The sequence below is a fragment of the Microcaecilia unicolor genome, chromosome 3 (assembly GCF_901765095.1).
Source record: "Microcaecilia unicolor chromosome 3, aMicUni1.1, whole genome shotgun sequence".
NCBI lineage: Eukaryota > Metazoa > Chordata > Amphibia > Gymnophiona > Siphonopidae > Microcaecilia > Microcaecilia unicolor.
Window position 1 is genome coordinate 209434603 of NC_044033.1, and position 16633 is coordinate 209451235.

The 16633-nt window shown below is 44.7% G+C and overlaps 1 protein-coding gene across 5 annotated transcripts; it reads left to right on the top strand.

Annotated features, from left to right (window-relative positions):
- Positions 1-1926: 1926 nt before the first annotated feature.
- On the top strand, positions 1927-16588 carry DXO (decapping exoribonuclease). Of its 5 annotated transcripts, none has more exons than XM_030197334.1 (7): positions 1927-1995; positions 7759-8177; positions 11333-11559; positions 11667-11886; positions 12212-12347; positions 13265-13359; positions 15074-16588. In XM_030197334.1, the coding sequence occupies exons 2-7, from the start codon at positions 7768-7770 to the stop codon at positions 15192-15194; spliced, it is 1209 nt and encodes a 402-aa protein (XP_030053194.1). In that variant the 5' UTR covers positions 1927-1995; positions 7759-7767; the 3' UTR covers positions 15195-16588. The 5 variants fall into 5 exon arrangements, with proteins under 5 accessions (XP_030053194.1, XP_030053199.1, XP_030053198.1 ...); XM_030197338.1 differs by lacking the exon at positions 1927-1995 and adding an exon at positions 6644-6690; XM_030197335.1 differs by lacking the exon at positions 1927-1995 and adding an exon at positions 6984-7015.
- Positions 16589-16633: the final 45 nt, after the last annotated feature.

Below are 16633 nucleotides of genomic sequence, written 5' to 3' on the forward strand. Positions count from 1 at the left end.
GATCCTTATTAAGTCCTGTTTGTTGGGTGTCAAAATATTCAATCATTCTTATTTCAAAGGTCTTACGTTCCTGTATTGTTTTAAAATTACCTTTCAGTATTCTTACTGTGAAATCACTGGTACAGTGTTCTGGTCTTGTGAAGTGTTGGCCCACAGGGGTGGGGGCCTGACTGGCACCGGCTATTTTCATGTGATGTCCGTGCAGACTGAATCTTGTCTTAAGCATCTGGCCTGTTTCTCCAATATAGCATCCTTCGTTACATTTTTTACACTGAATGATATATACCACATTGGAAGATGAGCATGTAAAATAGTCCTTTATGTTGAATATTTTTCCGTTGTGAATGACTGTGGGGTCTTGTGAAATGTTTTGGCATAGTTTGCAGCTGGCTGTGTTACACGGAAACGTGCCCTTTTCTTTTTCTGTCTGTGTTGGAAGTTTACTTCTGATCAGCTTGTGATTTAAATTTGGTGGCTGTTGGAAGGCCAGGTGGGGATGGGAATATCTCTTTCAGTAATTCATCTTCCTGAAGTAGTGGCTGTAGGTCTCTTATGATTTTCCTCAGTTTCTCCAGCTCTGGGTTGTATGTCACTACAAGGGGAATTCTGTCTGTGGCTTTTTTTTCTTTGTACTGTAGCAGATTTTCCCTGGGTGTTTTGAGGGAGGAGGCAATATTCTTGGAGATTATTTTGGCATTATTAGGAAAGGAAAATGAGAATGTTACAATGCCTTTCTATTGCTCCATGGTGCAACTGCACCTTAAATATTGTGAACAATTCTGGTCACCGCATCTCAAAAAACATGTAGCTGAATTAGAACAGGTAGAGAAGGGTGACAAAAATGATAAGGGGTGATGGGATGAGTTCCCTATGAGGATAGGCTAAAGAGACTAAAAGTTCATAAGCCAGCATTATTAAGATGGACATGGATAAATCCACAGCTTCTTCCCTGGGATAAACAGCATAAAATTTGTTTTACTCTTTTAGGATTTTGCCAGGTACTTATGACTTGGATTGGCCACTGTTGGGAACAAGATTCTGGGCTTGATGGACCTTTGGTCTGTCCCAGTGTGGCGATGCTTATGTTCTTATGTACTTTTCCTTTCCCTTAGAGATATTCTGTGCTTGTCCTATGCTTTCTGGAATTCAGATCCAGTCCTGGCCTCCATCACCCCTCTTTGTAAGGAAATATTTCCTTAGATTACTCTTATCTATCCCCTTTCACCTTCATCTTATGCCCCCTCCCCTACTTCCAGAGCTGTATACGTCTATTTGGGCCTGCATATTTCTATGAATGTATGTATATGTGTTCTATGTATATATGTGTCTGTATGAATGTGATTTTTAAACAGGAGGTTTGTGCATCTGGGCATACTGTCTCTAAACATATGTTGGGTGTAGCATGTACATTGAGCTCCAATTAACACTGCAAGCAGGGGTGCTGGGGATAAAACCAGGCACATCTTTTTTTTAAGCCTCTTCAGCCAACTGACCATAGGGGAACCTGATGCCCAGTGATTGTCTGCATAGATGGTGTTCTTTCAGACTCCAAATGGCTAAACAACAGAATCATCCAGAGAGGCATAGGAATCAACTTCAAAATGAATGGGGTGCTCACTACTCACAGTAAAGGATCTTGGTCAAGGTTGTTGGGGTGCTTTGGCACCCACAGAGCTGGCACCTATGCAGAGAGAGGAGAGAGGAGGAAGGAGGCACATTTGCCCAGAGCATTGAAAAAGAAACAATGATATTAAGGAATGCATGCATCGACTTTTTAGATCATATTTCATAGGCATTGATCGAGTTGCTGTTCTCATTGCAGACACTTCCGCATTCATGTGACTCGTCCTACTAGCCTTCGTCACGTGACGGGGTGTTGAGGGGTGGAAGTGTCACCTGTATCGTACTTCCTGGTTCTGGGATCAGCTGATCTGCAAATCAGGCTACTGAGAGGAAGATTGGGAACCCGTGGAGTAATAATAAAGGGAAGCGAAGGTACTCTGTCTTGCGCTCATGCTGGTGCATCCTGCCCAGTGGCGTAGGGGGAGCGGTTCCTCCCCCAAACAAACTTTTAGAAAAAATGGCACCTATGCGCCGCCACAAGCCAATATCGTCCTCTGACCGCCTGTGCGAGCTTCTCCTCTCTTGTGCCTCTCCCATCCGCGTGGCCATTTTTGCAGCCCTGAAGCGTTCTCCATCCGGCACCAGCGATTCAGATAGTCAGCCTTCTGCCAGCGTCGGGGCCTCTCCTCAGGCGCGTCCCCCCTACTGTAATGCAACATCGTGTTTTCCGCAGAGGTGGGACGCGCCTGCCCTGAGGAGAAGCCCCGACGCTGGCAGAAGGCTGACTATCTGAATCGCTGGTGCCGGATGGAGAACGCTTCAGGGCACTGAAAATGACCACGCGGACTGTAGAGAGGCTGCGGGCGAAACGCGGAAGATGTAAGACTCGGGTGGGGATGGGGGAGGGGGAAAGAGCTGCCCAAGGAGGCTTTAATAGGAGTGGAAGTGAGCCCATCTAGTCCATTGTAAGAAAGGAAGCCGGTTTCGTTAATCTGTTTCCACTTTCCCGCGCAGCCGTCATTGCCGTTCACTCGAAACAAAGCAAGCAAACTTATGAGCTGCTGCCTCCACCTTGTCATTTTTCATTGTTGGTCCATCTGTAGCAAGTCTAAAGCTATTTCAGTTAGGCAGTGCCTTTAAAGCATGTTTGGTCCAGTGAAGACTAACTCAAAATAACCTGTTCCTTAGATGGGCCCTAGTATTACCATTATTAAAAACGCGACCATACCATGCCTCTGTGGCTATGTTCCACTAATGTTAAATGATTAACTGGATTTCTTGAAAGGATTATATAAACGTATGATGCAAGACTAGGGACACAAATATACATTTATTTATTCAATATCACAATTCCTCATGCACAGTCACAAAACAACTTTTTTAGGATGGATAGTGTTCCTTTTATTATCGACCAGATAGAAGCGTTTTCAGTTTGGCAGTCATCACAAGCAAAAAATATAAGAAAACCAATGGACTGCATTAGGGGCTTATAGCCCATTTATGTTTAAACAAAAGAGATCTGATGAAACAAAATATTTCTTTTTATTTTGACTTTCTAGCTGTTGAGCCCGTTAAAACGGGCTAGTGAGTCGCTGCTGCCCCCTCCCCCCTGAGTTCGCCGCTGCCGGTCCCCCCCCCCCCCCGAGCCGCCGCCACCACCCCTCCACCCGGCCGTCTCTTCGCTATTCAACTTACATCTCCGCAGCAGGCAGATCAGCTGAGCTCCTGTCGGCCTTCCTTCTCTGCCTGTGTCCCGCCCTCATGTGACGTAACGTCAGCGAGGGCGGGACACAGGCAGGGAAAGAAGGCCAACGGCAGCTCAGCTGATCTGCCTGCTGCGGAGATGTAAGTTGAATAGTGAAGAGATGGGCCGGGTGGTGGCAGCGGCGACTCCGGGGGGGGGGGTACCAGTGGCGGCGACCTCAGGGGGGAGGGGGAGCGGTGGCGACCTCGGTGGTTCCCTCCCCTTCGCGCAGTTTCCCTCTCTGTCCTGCCCCCTGTCATCACGTATTGACGCGGGGGCGGGACAGAGAGGGAAGTCTACTGCGCATTTGCGAGTGAGTATGGTCACTCGCCTTTTATTTTATTTATTTATGACATTTGTATCCCACATTATCCCACCTCTTTGCAGGCTCAATGTGGCTTACAATTCGTCATGGATACTGGGAATAGCAGTGAATATACATTTGGTTTTGTGTTACATGGTGGTGAAATACATGAAGGCGTTAAAGCAGAAAGACATTATAAGACAGTAGACAGTCTGGAAGTTTTAAGATTATACAGTTACACATTAGATTATACAGTTACACATGTTGATCTTTGTGATATATCTTGTCGAAGAGATAGGTTTTCAGTAGTTTGCGGAAATTGGTCAATTCATAGACTGTTTTCAGGTTACGTGGCAGCGCGTTCCAGAGTTGCATTCTTGTATAGGAAAAGGTAGATGCATGCATTGATTTGTATTTCAGACCCTTGCACTTGGGAGGATGAAGGTTAAGGAATGTGCGAGAGGATCTTTTTGCGTTCCTGGGTGGTAGATCTATCAGGTCTGACATGTAGGCTGGGGCATTACCATGGATGATTCTATGGACTAGGGTGCAAAGTTTGAACGTGATACGTTCCTTTAGTGGGAGCCAGTGTAGTTTTTCCCTCAGGGGTTTCGCGCTTTCATGTTTTGGTGTGCCGAATATTAGTCTGGCTGCCGTATTTTGGGCTGTCTGGAGTTTTTTAAGTATTTGCTCTTTACAGCCAGCGTAGAGTGAGTTACAATAGTCCAGATGACTGAGTACCAATGATTGTACCAGATTGCGGAAGACAGTTCTTGGAAAAAATGGTCTGACTCTTTTTAGTTTCCACATTGAATGAAACATCTTTTTAGTTGTGTTATTTGCATGGTTCTCGAGTGTTAGGTGTCGATCAATGGTGACGCCAAGGATTTTTAGGGAGTCCAAAACTGGAAGATTTAGTTTAGGTGTGTTGATGGTGGTAAATTTATTCTTGTTGTATTGCGAGGTTAGTACCAGACATTGGGTTTTCTCTGCATTGAGCTTCAACTGAAATGCATCTGCCCAGGAATTCATAATATGTAGGCTTTGCTTGATTTCATTGGAGATTTCCCTTAGATCTTGTTTGAATGGGATGAAGATCGTTACATCATCAGCGTGTATATATATATATGGGTTTAGGTTCTGATTCGATAGTAGTTTGGCCAAGGGTGTCATCATTAGATTGAATATGGTCGGTGAGAGGGGGGATCCCTGTGGAACTCCGCATTCAGGTATCCATGTAACTGATGTAGTCGAATTTGATGTCACTTGGTAAGAGCGTGTAGTGAGGAACCCATTCCGAAGTATTCGAGGATGTGTAGTAAAATTCCATGGTCAACCATGTCAAATGCACTTGACATGTCGAATTGTAAAAGTAGAATGTTGCTGCCGTTTGCTATCAATTGTTTGAGTTTGGTCATGAGCGTGACTAGTACGGTTTCAGTGCTGTGATTAGAGTGAAATCCTGACTGAGAATCGTTTATATGTTTGATAAAACCACTTGCCCCTGAAACACTTTCAAAACAGAATAATCCATTTTTTATATCTAAAAGAAAGTTCTTCAAATTAGATGATGTGATTCCATGTGCCCCAATGAAAGGAGAGTTTAATTCTACTTCCATTTAATTTCAATATATTCTATCACCTTTAAAACACCAGGCTTCCCAAGGCATTACCTCTCGTCTGGACTACTGCAACCTGCTCCTCACTGGCCTCCCACTTAGCCATCTATCCCCCCTTCAATCTGTTCAGAACCCTGCTGCACGTCTTATCTTCCGTCAGGACCGATATGCCCATATCACCCCTCTCCTCAAGTCACTTCACTGGCTTCCGATCAGGTACCGCATACAGTCCAAGTTTACCTACAAATGCACTCGATCTGCAGCCCCTCACTACCTCTCTTCACTCATCTCCCCTTACGTTCCTACCCGCAACCTCCGCTCACAGGTCAAATCCCTCCTCTCAGTACCTTTCTCCACCACCGCCAACTCCAGGCTCCGCCCTTTCTGCCTCGCCTCACCCTATGCTTGGAATAAACTCCCTGAGCCCATACGTCAAGCCCCCTCCCTGCCCATCTTCAAATCCTTACTCAAAGCCCACCTCTTCGATGTCGCCTTCAGCATATAACCGTTATACCTCCATTCAGGATATCTAGACTGCCCCAACTTGACATTTTGTCCTTTAGATTGTAAGCTCCATTGAGCAGGGACTGTCCTTCTTTGTTGAACTGTACAGCGCTGCGTAACCCTAGTAGCGCTATAGAAATGTTAAGTAGTAGTAGTAGAGTACAACAGTTAAGATGAACCCACCAGGAAACAGGATATCCTCACTGAAATCTGGACATCTGTAGTGTATAGAACAAGAACAGTGAAGAAAAATGAGCTTAACTGAACCTATAGAGTTTATAATTGCGGTTTCTATCGGCTACAATATTTTTTGAAGCTGTTTTAGTGATATTCAATTGTTATTTCTTTTCTCCTTCCGCTTTAAAGGCACTGCCTATCTAACTGAAACAGCTTTAGACTTGCCACAGATGGACCAACAATGAAAAATGACAAGGTGGAGGCAGCAGCTCATAAGTTTGCTTGCTTTGTTTCGAGTGAACGGCAATGACGGCTGCGAGGGGAAGTGGAAACAGATTAACCAAACCGGCTTCCTTGCTTACAATGGACTAGATAGGCTCACTTCCACTCCTGTCTTTTAAAGCCTCCTTGGGCATCTCTTTCTTCCTTCTCCACCTCCCCCCCCCCCCCCCCCCCCGATTCTTACATCTTCCGCGTTTCGCCCGCAGCCTCTCTACAGTCAGCATGGTCATTTTCAGTGCCTTGAACCATTCTCCGCCCAGCACCAGCGATTCAGATAGCCTTCTGCCAGCGTCGGGGCCTCTCCTCAGGCGCGCCCCACCTCTGCGGAAAACACGATGTTGCATTACAGTAGGCGGGACGCGCCTGCGGAGAGGCCCCGACGCTGGCAAGAAGGCTGACTATCTGAATCGCCGGTGCCGGACGGAGAACGTTTCAGGGCAGTAAAAAACAGCCACGCAGATGGGAGAGGCAGAAGAGAGGAGAAGCTCGCACGGGAGGTGAGAGGACGGAGGTAGAGAACGATATTGGTATGTGGCGGCGGTGCATAGGCGCCATTTTTTCTAAAAGTCTGTTTGGGGGAGCAACCGCTTCCCCTGGGCCCCCCCTAGCTACGCCACTGACTGGGTTAGTGTTGCCCAAGTCAGTCCTGGAGTAGCTAGGTCAGGTTTTTAGGATATCCACAATGAATATGTATGAAAGAAAGTTGCATATAATGGAGGCACTGTATGCAGCTGAAGTTCATGCAATATTCATTGTGATAGCCTGAAAGTCTGACTGGCAAGGGGGGTACTTCAGGACCAGCTTAGGAAACACTGGGTTAATGTGCGTTAATTCATAATAATACTCTTATTTTTATAGCGTTACTAGTCATAAACAGCACTGTACAGTAGTGATGCATATTCAAGTACAACATGCTCCTGGCTCTGAAGAGTTTTACGATTTACACGAGTACCTGAGACAATGGGAGATTAAGCGGAATGCCTAAAGTCACAGGAAGTGAGGGTGGCAAATTTGGGATTTGAATCTTGGCTTCCCCGATTCACAATTCACATTGTAATGTTCTACAGGTGGTGGGGATAAGTTCCTGAAATCCCATTAAGAAGCGGGGACAGGCCTTGTTTTTAATAATTTAGGTAAAAACAACATTGCATTAACTTAAAGTAATTCAGATCCCACAAATAATCACTGCAGTTTAAATATGCAACACCTTTATTCCATTGGCAGCCTGTACCTTTGGACCAGAGCACAAAAAATAGTGGGGTTGTGGATACTGCTCATTTGTATCGTAATTATTATTGAAATTGTTTAAAAATTGGCTGTAGCAGTTTTTATATTAATGAGGGGGGAGGGGTACCAAACTTTGCAAGTCTTCATGTGATGCATTAATGGTCCCATGCAGGATGAGTCAGAGAGAGTTATAATCAAGCACCTCCTCTAACTGATGAAAATGCCAAAGTGGACACACTTCATCACCACTGCTCGTCCCAGCCAATCTGGTGGTTGGGAATGTTGAACCACATGTTCTCCTGCACCTTTCAACCCCATCCCTTTCTCCATCTCCACAGGGAGAAGTGATGGAGAACACATTGAAAACTGAACAGCACCTGTGCCTGAAGCGCAGGGGAGACACCAGGCAAGAGGAGGCGGTTAAGCGTCACCACACTGCATCACCCCCCACCACTCTACATGTTCAGGAGAGCCTCTACGATGCTGCCTTCCCTTTCTACAAGCAGCCACTGGAGGTTGGCCGCTTTTCCTTGGATGCTACTCGGAACTTCTTCAATGACTCCCGCCAACTACGTTATTATTCACCGCCACCACCTGGGGACAGCCCACAATTTGATTTGCGTGATGGCTACAGGGATCGCTATGTGAAACGCGATGACAGCATCAAGGAGCGGCTGGATCACCTGCTGCAATGGATCCAGCAGAACCAGAGCGTGCTGAGGGCTGGGGCTGCAAGCAGTGAGACCACAACTTCAAGGTTAATGTCTAATGAGAGTGAAAGTATATCTCATTCTCTGGTCATGGGCAACTACATTTGGACAAGCACATCAGTGAACCATTCTTATGAAGGAAATCACTGTGAAAATGGAAGCTGTAATAGAGTAAATTGACAGATTAAAGTGTAACAAATCACCAGGACCGGATGGTATTTACCCCAGATTTCTGAAAAAACTCAAGTATTAACTTTCCAACCTATAACTAGTATTCTGTCATTAAAATCAGTTGCAGTACCTGAGGACTGGGGAAGTGGCCCATGTAACACCAGGTTTTTTTTTTTTTTTTTAAGGGTTCATGGGGTGACGTGGAAAAGTACAGATCAGTGAAACCTAATTTCAGTGCCAGGCAAAATAGTCAAAGCTATTTAATAAAATAAAATTACAGGTTATATAGATAGACATGGGATTAAATAAGGATGAGTCAACATGGATTGAGCAAAGGGAAGTTCTGCTTTGTCAACTTATTAGATTTTTTTGAAGCAGGGTAATAAATGTGGATAAAGGTGAGCTGATCAGTTTAGTGTATTTGGATTTTCAGAAGGTGTTTGACAGGGTCCCTCATAAAGGACTCCACAGTAAATCATAATCATGGGCTGGGAGGCAACATCTGATGTCAATTGGTAATTGGTTAAAAAATGGAAAACAGAGAGTAGGACCAACTACTCAGTTTTCCCAGTGGAGAGAGGTAAATGGTGGAATTCTTCAGTAACTGCTATCGGGACTGATGCTTTTTTTAACATTTATAAATGATCGGAAATGGGAATGACAAGTGAGGTGATTTTATTTACAGATAGAACACAGTTATTTGGTTACTAAGGAGTCCTTTTACTAAGGTGCACTAACAGATTTAGTGCGTGCTAAATGATATGACACCCATAGGAATATAATGGGTGTCTTATCAATTAGCGTACACTAAAATTCATTTGCGAACCTTAGTAAAAGAACCCCTAAATCACAAATGGATTACGAGGAGTTTTAGGAGGACTTCGCAAGACTGGATGCCTTAATGGCTGACTGAATGTGGAAAAGTGCAAAGGGAAAATGTTTAAGTAAGTGGGATGGCAAGGTTATTTCAGCAATAGTACCAGAGATACAGAATATGCTTTTTTTGGGAGCTGCACGCTGAGGAAAATTTGCCCTTTAAGAAGTATTTAAAAACTGTCCTTTTTTCCTGGTAATATGTTACTGGGAGATTATTGTCAGTTTTGATGATAAGAGTAAGGGGTTTCTCCCTCATAGAAATAGTGGATTTTACTACTTATTTCTCAAGCATTACTAGGCAGCACGTAGCACTGTACAGATAAGAGAACCAGGCCCTGCTCCACAGAGCTTACAATCTAATCAAAATTCTAACCCACACATGCAGACGGCCGCATATGAGTGTTGTGTTTTGATATGCTTTTAGGTTGGGGTTTTGATGTTAGTGGATGGGCAATTACGATTTAGTATGTTTTTAGCTTGGGGTTTTGATATTGGCAAATAGGCGTATATGAGTAATGTGGTGTTTTAGTATGTTTTTAGGGTAAGGTTCTGATGTTAGCCGACAGGTGCATACGAGTGTTGTGCTGTTCTGGTATGTTTCTAGGTTACAGTTTTGATGTATGAGTGTTGTGGTGTTTAAGTTTTTTTAGGTTAGTGTTTTGATGTTAGCAGATGAGTGCATAGAAGCGTTGTGCTGTTTTAGTATGTTTTTAGGTTAAGGTTTTACTATTAGCGGATGAACGTGTACAAATGTGCCGTTTTAGGTTAGAATTTTGATGTTAGTGGATGGGTGAGTACGAATGTTGTGCTGTTTTAGTATGTTTTTAGGTTGGTGTTTTGATGTTAGCAGATGGCACAAAGGGTATTGTGGTGTTTTAGTGTGTTTTATGTATTTTTAAGCCACATTAACTGCTTTGAATGATGTTTGACAAACTGGCAGTATTTAAGTGAGGTGGAATGGGTAAATAAGGAACAGATGTTTATCTATTTAAGTAGGACTAGATTTGGAGGACTAATCAATAACAGATTTAATTGGAGAAAGTATTTTTCCATTCAACACAAAATCAAATTGTGGGAGTTGTTGCAAGAGGATGTGGCCAAAGCAGGTTAAAAGGATTTGGACCTTAAATCTTAATTAGCCAGCTAGACTTGGGGAAAGCCACTGCTTATCCATGGGAATGAGCACCAAGGAATGGATCTACTCTTTGGGATCCAGCTGCATAACGTGAAGGCATATTGGTATTTGTGGCATGATTCAGCCACTAAATAAAGGACACAAGATATTAGGCTCATTCAAGTTTGTCACCCTATCGATTTCATTGCTTCGGGTGTACCAAGATGGCGACAGCTGCACTGGGGAGAAATATGAGCTCTGTGGGTGGAGACCACCTTCAGCCTTATGACATCATGTCATTTCCTGTTATCAAACCTCCTTGTGCCTTTGCTCTGACCCAGTGTGGAAGTTCCTCGGTTTCCAAGCAGCTGTAGAATGGATCTGTAGATGCAAAAGAACATTGATAGGGCCACAGAGGGACCAAGTTTCTGCTCTTTATTCTGCCCTGTTTGGATGTATGCTACTCTAATATGGAAGCATTAGGAACCACCAATACTGCCAAGAGAGTGGGGGTGGGGAAGAATGTAATTGAGTTATGTTATGTTATAGAAGACTTATCACCTGCCAACTCCCTCCAATTGAGATTCAAGGCGAGATACAATAGGTGGAAAACAAAAGCACTGATACAAGACATCAGAAATAAAAAAAAAAAATCAGAAATGTAATCAAACATTATATCTTACTAAACAAATACATTTTCAGAGCTTTACGGAAAGAATAACATCATCTCACTAAATGTGATTCTACAGGAAGATCAGACAGCTAAAAATAAAGCCTTAAATCTCACATCCTTGACCGTAGGGAATAAACCAAAACCAACTGATTACTGCGCCTAACAGTTGTATTAAGAGTTTAATACTTTCACCAGTCAAAATAACCCCCCTCCCCCCCCCCCAACACACACAAAGATACCTTCTAAAATCTTAAAAACTAAGCATAACACCTTAAAATAGATCCAAGCCTATACCGGTAAATCAGGAGTGGGTTTGAAATCTCCCTTCAAAAACTGACTCCACCATGCTTCCCATTCTTTCTTAATAGCTGGCTGAACAAGGATTTTGTGACGTGGCGAGGTCACCTCACTAAAGTACTCACCACTCCCTACGAGAAGCAGGAAGGATGGCTGCTGGCGGTGACTCACTTCCGTGGCACCTACTACATCAGCGAGGTAGAAACAGAGGCAGCCAGAAGGCAGCGAGAGGAGCGGACGGCAGCTCAGGAAGAGCTTATGTACATGGGCTACAAGTTCGAGCAATACTTGTGTGCAGGTGAGCAATGTAGAATCCTCCCGTCCCACCGTCCGTCACAGGTTCTAATCCCACTGCTGCCACAAACGACTCTGCTAGAATTGTTTTTGTTTCGTCTTTTTGTGAAGCCACACCTGGGGGCATACCGGATACAGGTGGAGTGGTGAACACCAATGAGGCATTCTGCACAGTGGTGCAGACAAAGTTAAACGGACACTCGCTGCTCTTTGCTGGAGAGGTGGACTGCGCAGACCCCAAGTACCCCAGTCAGAAAGCGCCAGACTGCTACGTGGAGCTGAAGACCTCAAAGGAAATACACAGTGCCAACCAACAGCGTAGCTTCAACAGGTATGCACCATTGAAAATCCACATTAACATCCTATTTGTACCCTGGGATCCTGCCGCTTTTGCAGGGAGTGAGGAACCGTTATGCTTGTGTCAGCGGTGGGATCCTGACAATGATAGTGGCTGTGTAGGACCGATCTTGACAAGCCTTTAAAAATAGCTGGGTGGCATTCGTTTCTCCTGCAAACTGTATTATCTCTTTTGACAGAGTTGAAGGCTGGAGCTGACAGGGTGGCATAGTGGGGGGACGAGGAGTTTTGCTGCCGGAATACCAGAAAATAGTTGTACCGTTACCACATTCTTCCCCTTTTCTTTCCTTGGCCAATAGGTACAAGCTGATTAAGTGGTGGGCACAGTCCTTTCTGCCAGGGGTTCCCCGCATTGTGGCTGGATTCAGAAATGAAGAGGGCATAGTCGCATCACTGAAGACCTTTGAGACCATGAAGATCTCCCATATGATCCGGGTACAGATAAGACAAGTTCTCAGTGCTGAGCTGTAGGGTGCAGGAACTTTTTGCAAGTACAGAAATATACGATCATACAAACACACTGCCCCAAGCAGGCAGGTAAGCCACATTGAGCCTGCAAATAGGTGGGAAAATGTGGGATACAAATGCAACAAATAAAATACATAAATAAAATTCCTAGATACAGACGCTACCCCTCTACAGAAAAGATACAGCACAGGTGACAGCTGTACCAGCCTCTCACACACACACATTCATCTTAGGCTGTCACAGTGTGAGCTTCACACACAAACACACACTGCCAGCACAGAATAGGTACAGGGCAGGGCTGTAGTGAAGGCTTCCTTCGTACACAGCACGGATTTTATTTTGTCCAGGATGCCGACGTTAGCTTCAGAACTTTTAGTACAAGTACAGTGCTGGACAGACTTCTACGGTCTACGCCCTGATCGTGACTGAATAGATAGGGATGGGCTGGACTGTAAATTTTAAGGGGTTTTGACATTAGCTTCAGAACTTAGTACAACAGTGCTGGGCAGATTTCTACGGTCTGTGCCCTGAGAACGGCAAGGACAAATCAAACTCAGGTATACATATAAGGTATCACATACCATGTAAAATGAGTTTATCTTGTTGGGCAGACTGGATGGACCTACAGGTCTTTATCTGCCATTTGTTACTATGATGAATCAGCCATAGATAGGTGAAATCATCTGAAGGTGCCACAGCCAGATTAGCTCTTCTAGCGTTCTGAAAAGCCTGGAAAGGCCCTTGACCACGCCAGCTAGGCTTCATGGAGCTCAAGAACTGATCTGTCCATGGCCTTGTCGGATGATGTCACTGGTGAGTTGGCTGCATTCTCTTTATCCACAGAGAATCCCCGTTACAAGTAAACAACTGCCTTCTTGTTACAGGGTGACTGGAACAGCTGGAAGCCAGCCGTGTGTATGAATTTCTGCAATGCCTTCCTGTCCTTTGTGAAAAAAGTAGCAATTCAGGATGACCCCCAGTAAGTCTGCCTTTCCCAATTCCCTTCTTGCAATGAAAGTGAGGCTCTCTTTTTTTTTTTTTATTAAGGTGGCAGGTTTTTTTTCTAGTTCAGGTGACACAGGAACTGGAGTTCTGGACTGGGGGAGATGAACCCCGCAAACTTATGCCCTAAATTCGGTCAATAGATGTCATCGTTTTCCAGTAACCATCAGCTCCAGTCAACCCAAGGCCTGGAGGACTTGAGTCAGAAATCAGACCCAGTTGTCTGTATCTGGCCCTGCACAGTCCTGAGTCTGAACTAGCAGGCTGTTCCTTTCCTTCCAGTTACAGTATCTATATCCAGTAGAGTCTTGATTATCTGGCTTAATTGGAACCACATCTGCCCAGCCCCAAACAGCAGCTGCCCCACCAAGGTAGCCCCCTCGGGTCTACCTTTTCAAGCTGTGGTAGTCCAACAGTGAGTTCAGGGTATGAGCAATCCCCTCTCAACTCATGCCCGTGTAGTCTCTTGTCTTCAAACCGGCTGCTGTGAACTCTGATAGCAACCTCACAAGACTGCTGTCATTTTGAAGATAGAGACCACACGAGCGAGCAGGGATCACTTGTGTTCTGAACTCACCACTGGACCACCAAGGTTTGTCAAGGTAGACCAGGGGGGTGGGGGCTACCTTAGTCGAGTGGCTGCTGTTTGGATGGGTGGAGCCCAGTTACCAGACCATCATATGCCCTACAGCCTGCCTCAGTAGATAGTGGTGAGGTGGAGCCAGGGCAGTCCCAGAACTTACCCGGATAGTGACAAGATTCAGTCTGCTAGACAGCTGCCCTAAGGTATCCAAGATCACAGACACTATCACCATTATCTGGATACATTCCAGCGGTGACCATCCAGCGAGCAGGTGGGGGAAGAGGGATTGGTGGTTGGGAGGCGAGGATAGTGGAGGGCAGACTTACACGGTCTGTGCCAGAGCCGGTGATGGGAGGCGGGGAATCCTGCTGGGCAAGACTTATATGGTCTGTGCCCTGAACATAGTAGATGACGGCAGAAAAAAGACCTGCATGGTCCATCCAGTCTGCCCAACAAGATAAACTCATATGTGTATACCTTACCTTGATTTGTACCTGCCTTTTTCAGGGCAAAGACTGTACAAGTCTGCCCAGCAGTATTTCCCGCCTCCCATCACCGGCTCTGGCACAGACCGTATAAATCTGCCCTCCACTATCCTCGCCTCCCAACCACCAACCCCTCTTCCCCCACCTGCTCGCTGGATGGTCACCGCTGGAATGTATCCAGATAATGGTGTTATTGTCCGTGATCTTGGATACCTTAGGGCAGCTGTCTAGCAGACTGAATCTTGTCACTATCCGGGTATGTTCTGGGACCGCCCTGGCTCCACCTCACCCCTATCTACTGAGGCAGTATGTTATTAGCTATCCAGATGGCAGCACTGAACATCTGTTATTTGACTGCCACAGCTGGCATTTTAATAAATGCAGACGTCAGCAGCCAAATATTGGCACCATAGGTTTTTTCACACTGTATTGTTACTGCAGAAGGGAAATGATGTTCCCTCCCCCCTGTGTTGCCAGCAGACAATGAACCACCTGTTGGTTGGGGCAGAGTCTCAGAGTGGTTTGCACTACCCGTGTGCAAAGTGATGCTCTCATCAGAAAACTAACCAGTCTAATTTAATGCATAGTTTGCCAATTCTGTTCCCTGATTTCTTTTGTCATAGATTAGTGTACCTCTTCTCCTGGGAGCCTGGGAGTGACGTCTCATACAGCGTGCACAAGGAGCCCACGCTCACCTTCGTGCCTGCTTGGTATGTGCAGTTGATTACGCAGCTAGAGACTTGAATATCAGCAGCAGGGCTGTGCCCCCTTCAAAGGCAGAAGAAGGACCACCGAGCCAAAAACCTTAATAACAGACTCCTTGCTTCATTGGATCTTATGCTAGTGACATGAAGGGTGGTCTTTACAGGTCTCTCCATTCTGGCAGGAGACTCAAGTTTCTCAGGGTGCTTTTTTGCATGTCTTTTCAAAGGCAAAGACCCTGTCTTTACGTTCTGATGCGCTTCGATCCATGAGTTTCATAATTAAACACTTATCTGATCTCCAGAAACCCTCAGGCAGAACACCAGCTTATCAAGAAGGCAACTATGAGCTTTGAAAAGGAGATGGACTTTCAAGCCTATACTTTCTTTGTGTGAAATGTAAATAATTATTGTTTTGTTTTTAAAAACAAGATAGTTTACTTCACCACTAAAATAAACTTTAGTTAAAGTATACCCCTCAGAGTGACCTGTGCCTAAAAATGTTTGAAGATCAATGACTTATCTTTTAATTCCTCTGCCTGTACTTCATCGAGGGGAAATAAATACATCAGCTGCCTCTAAATTGAAGTTTGTCTATAAACAAGAAAATGCCCATCGCCCTGCGAACAGAACAGCATTCTCCCCCAGACATGTGCAAAATTGTTATATATTTGTTTTAAGTTCTATAATAACAAAATACTTATAACAGTGTTTCCAATGACAGTCTAATTATGTACGCTTTCGCCTCCTACCCAACACACAGATATTAATTACAGCTGCATTTCTGAAGCAGACTGTGAAAACCTTAAGGCTGTTTCTAGCTATTCTGCATGCTGTTTTAGATTCTTTTTATTCTTTAATTGATTTAGGGCTGCATGCTGATTAAAATTTGTAATCACGATTAATGGTATCTTATTTACCTATTTTCCCACTGCAGCTCCTTGTGACTCTGGGCAGTGGAAGGTCAAGTGGCTTGCCCAGAGGCACAAGGAGCTGGGGAGAGGGAGAGAGTGTGAGTGAGACACAACAGCATACCATTAATCGCTCGATTTAAATTTTAATCGAAATGCAGCCCTAATTCTAATGCAGAACACAGATCTATATTCAGTTTGTACTTCCCACAAGGACCTTTTTGTCTATAAACTATTTTCTGTCTTCCCACTTTCTGACTGCCCTTCCCCTCTACAGCATAACAAATTCAAAAAGGGTGAACTAGGAACAGGAAGGCAGTCATCTTGGTTCTTCCAGAAGCAGGAAACTCCCACGATGCACTGGGGCTACACAATGATTGGATGCAGTTCCACAATGAGTCTTTGTGCACTGTGATATCATCAAAAGCAACCAAACCAAAAAAAAAACTACCTGATTAATTTTATCTGATGGCCAGACTTCAAGGTTTTTGAGGGAAAGGGCATTCACTGTTTCTATTTTTTTTTTTTAAAAAGAGAAACAAGGGGTGGGGAGAAGGATAGTTACATCAGA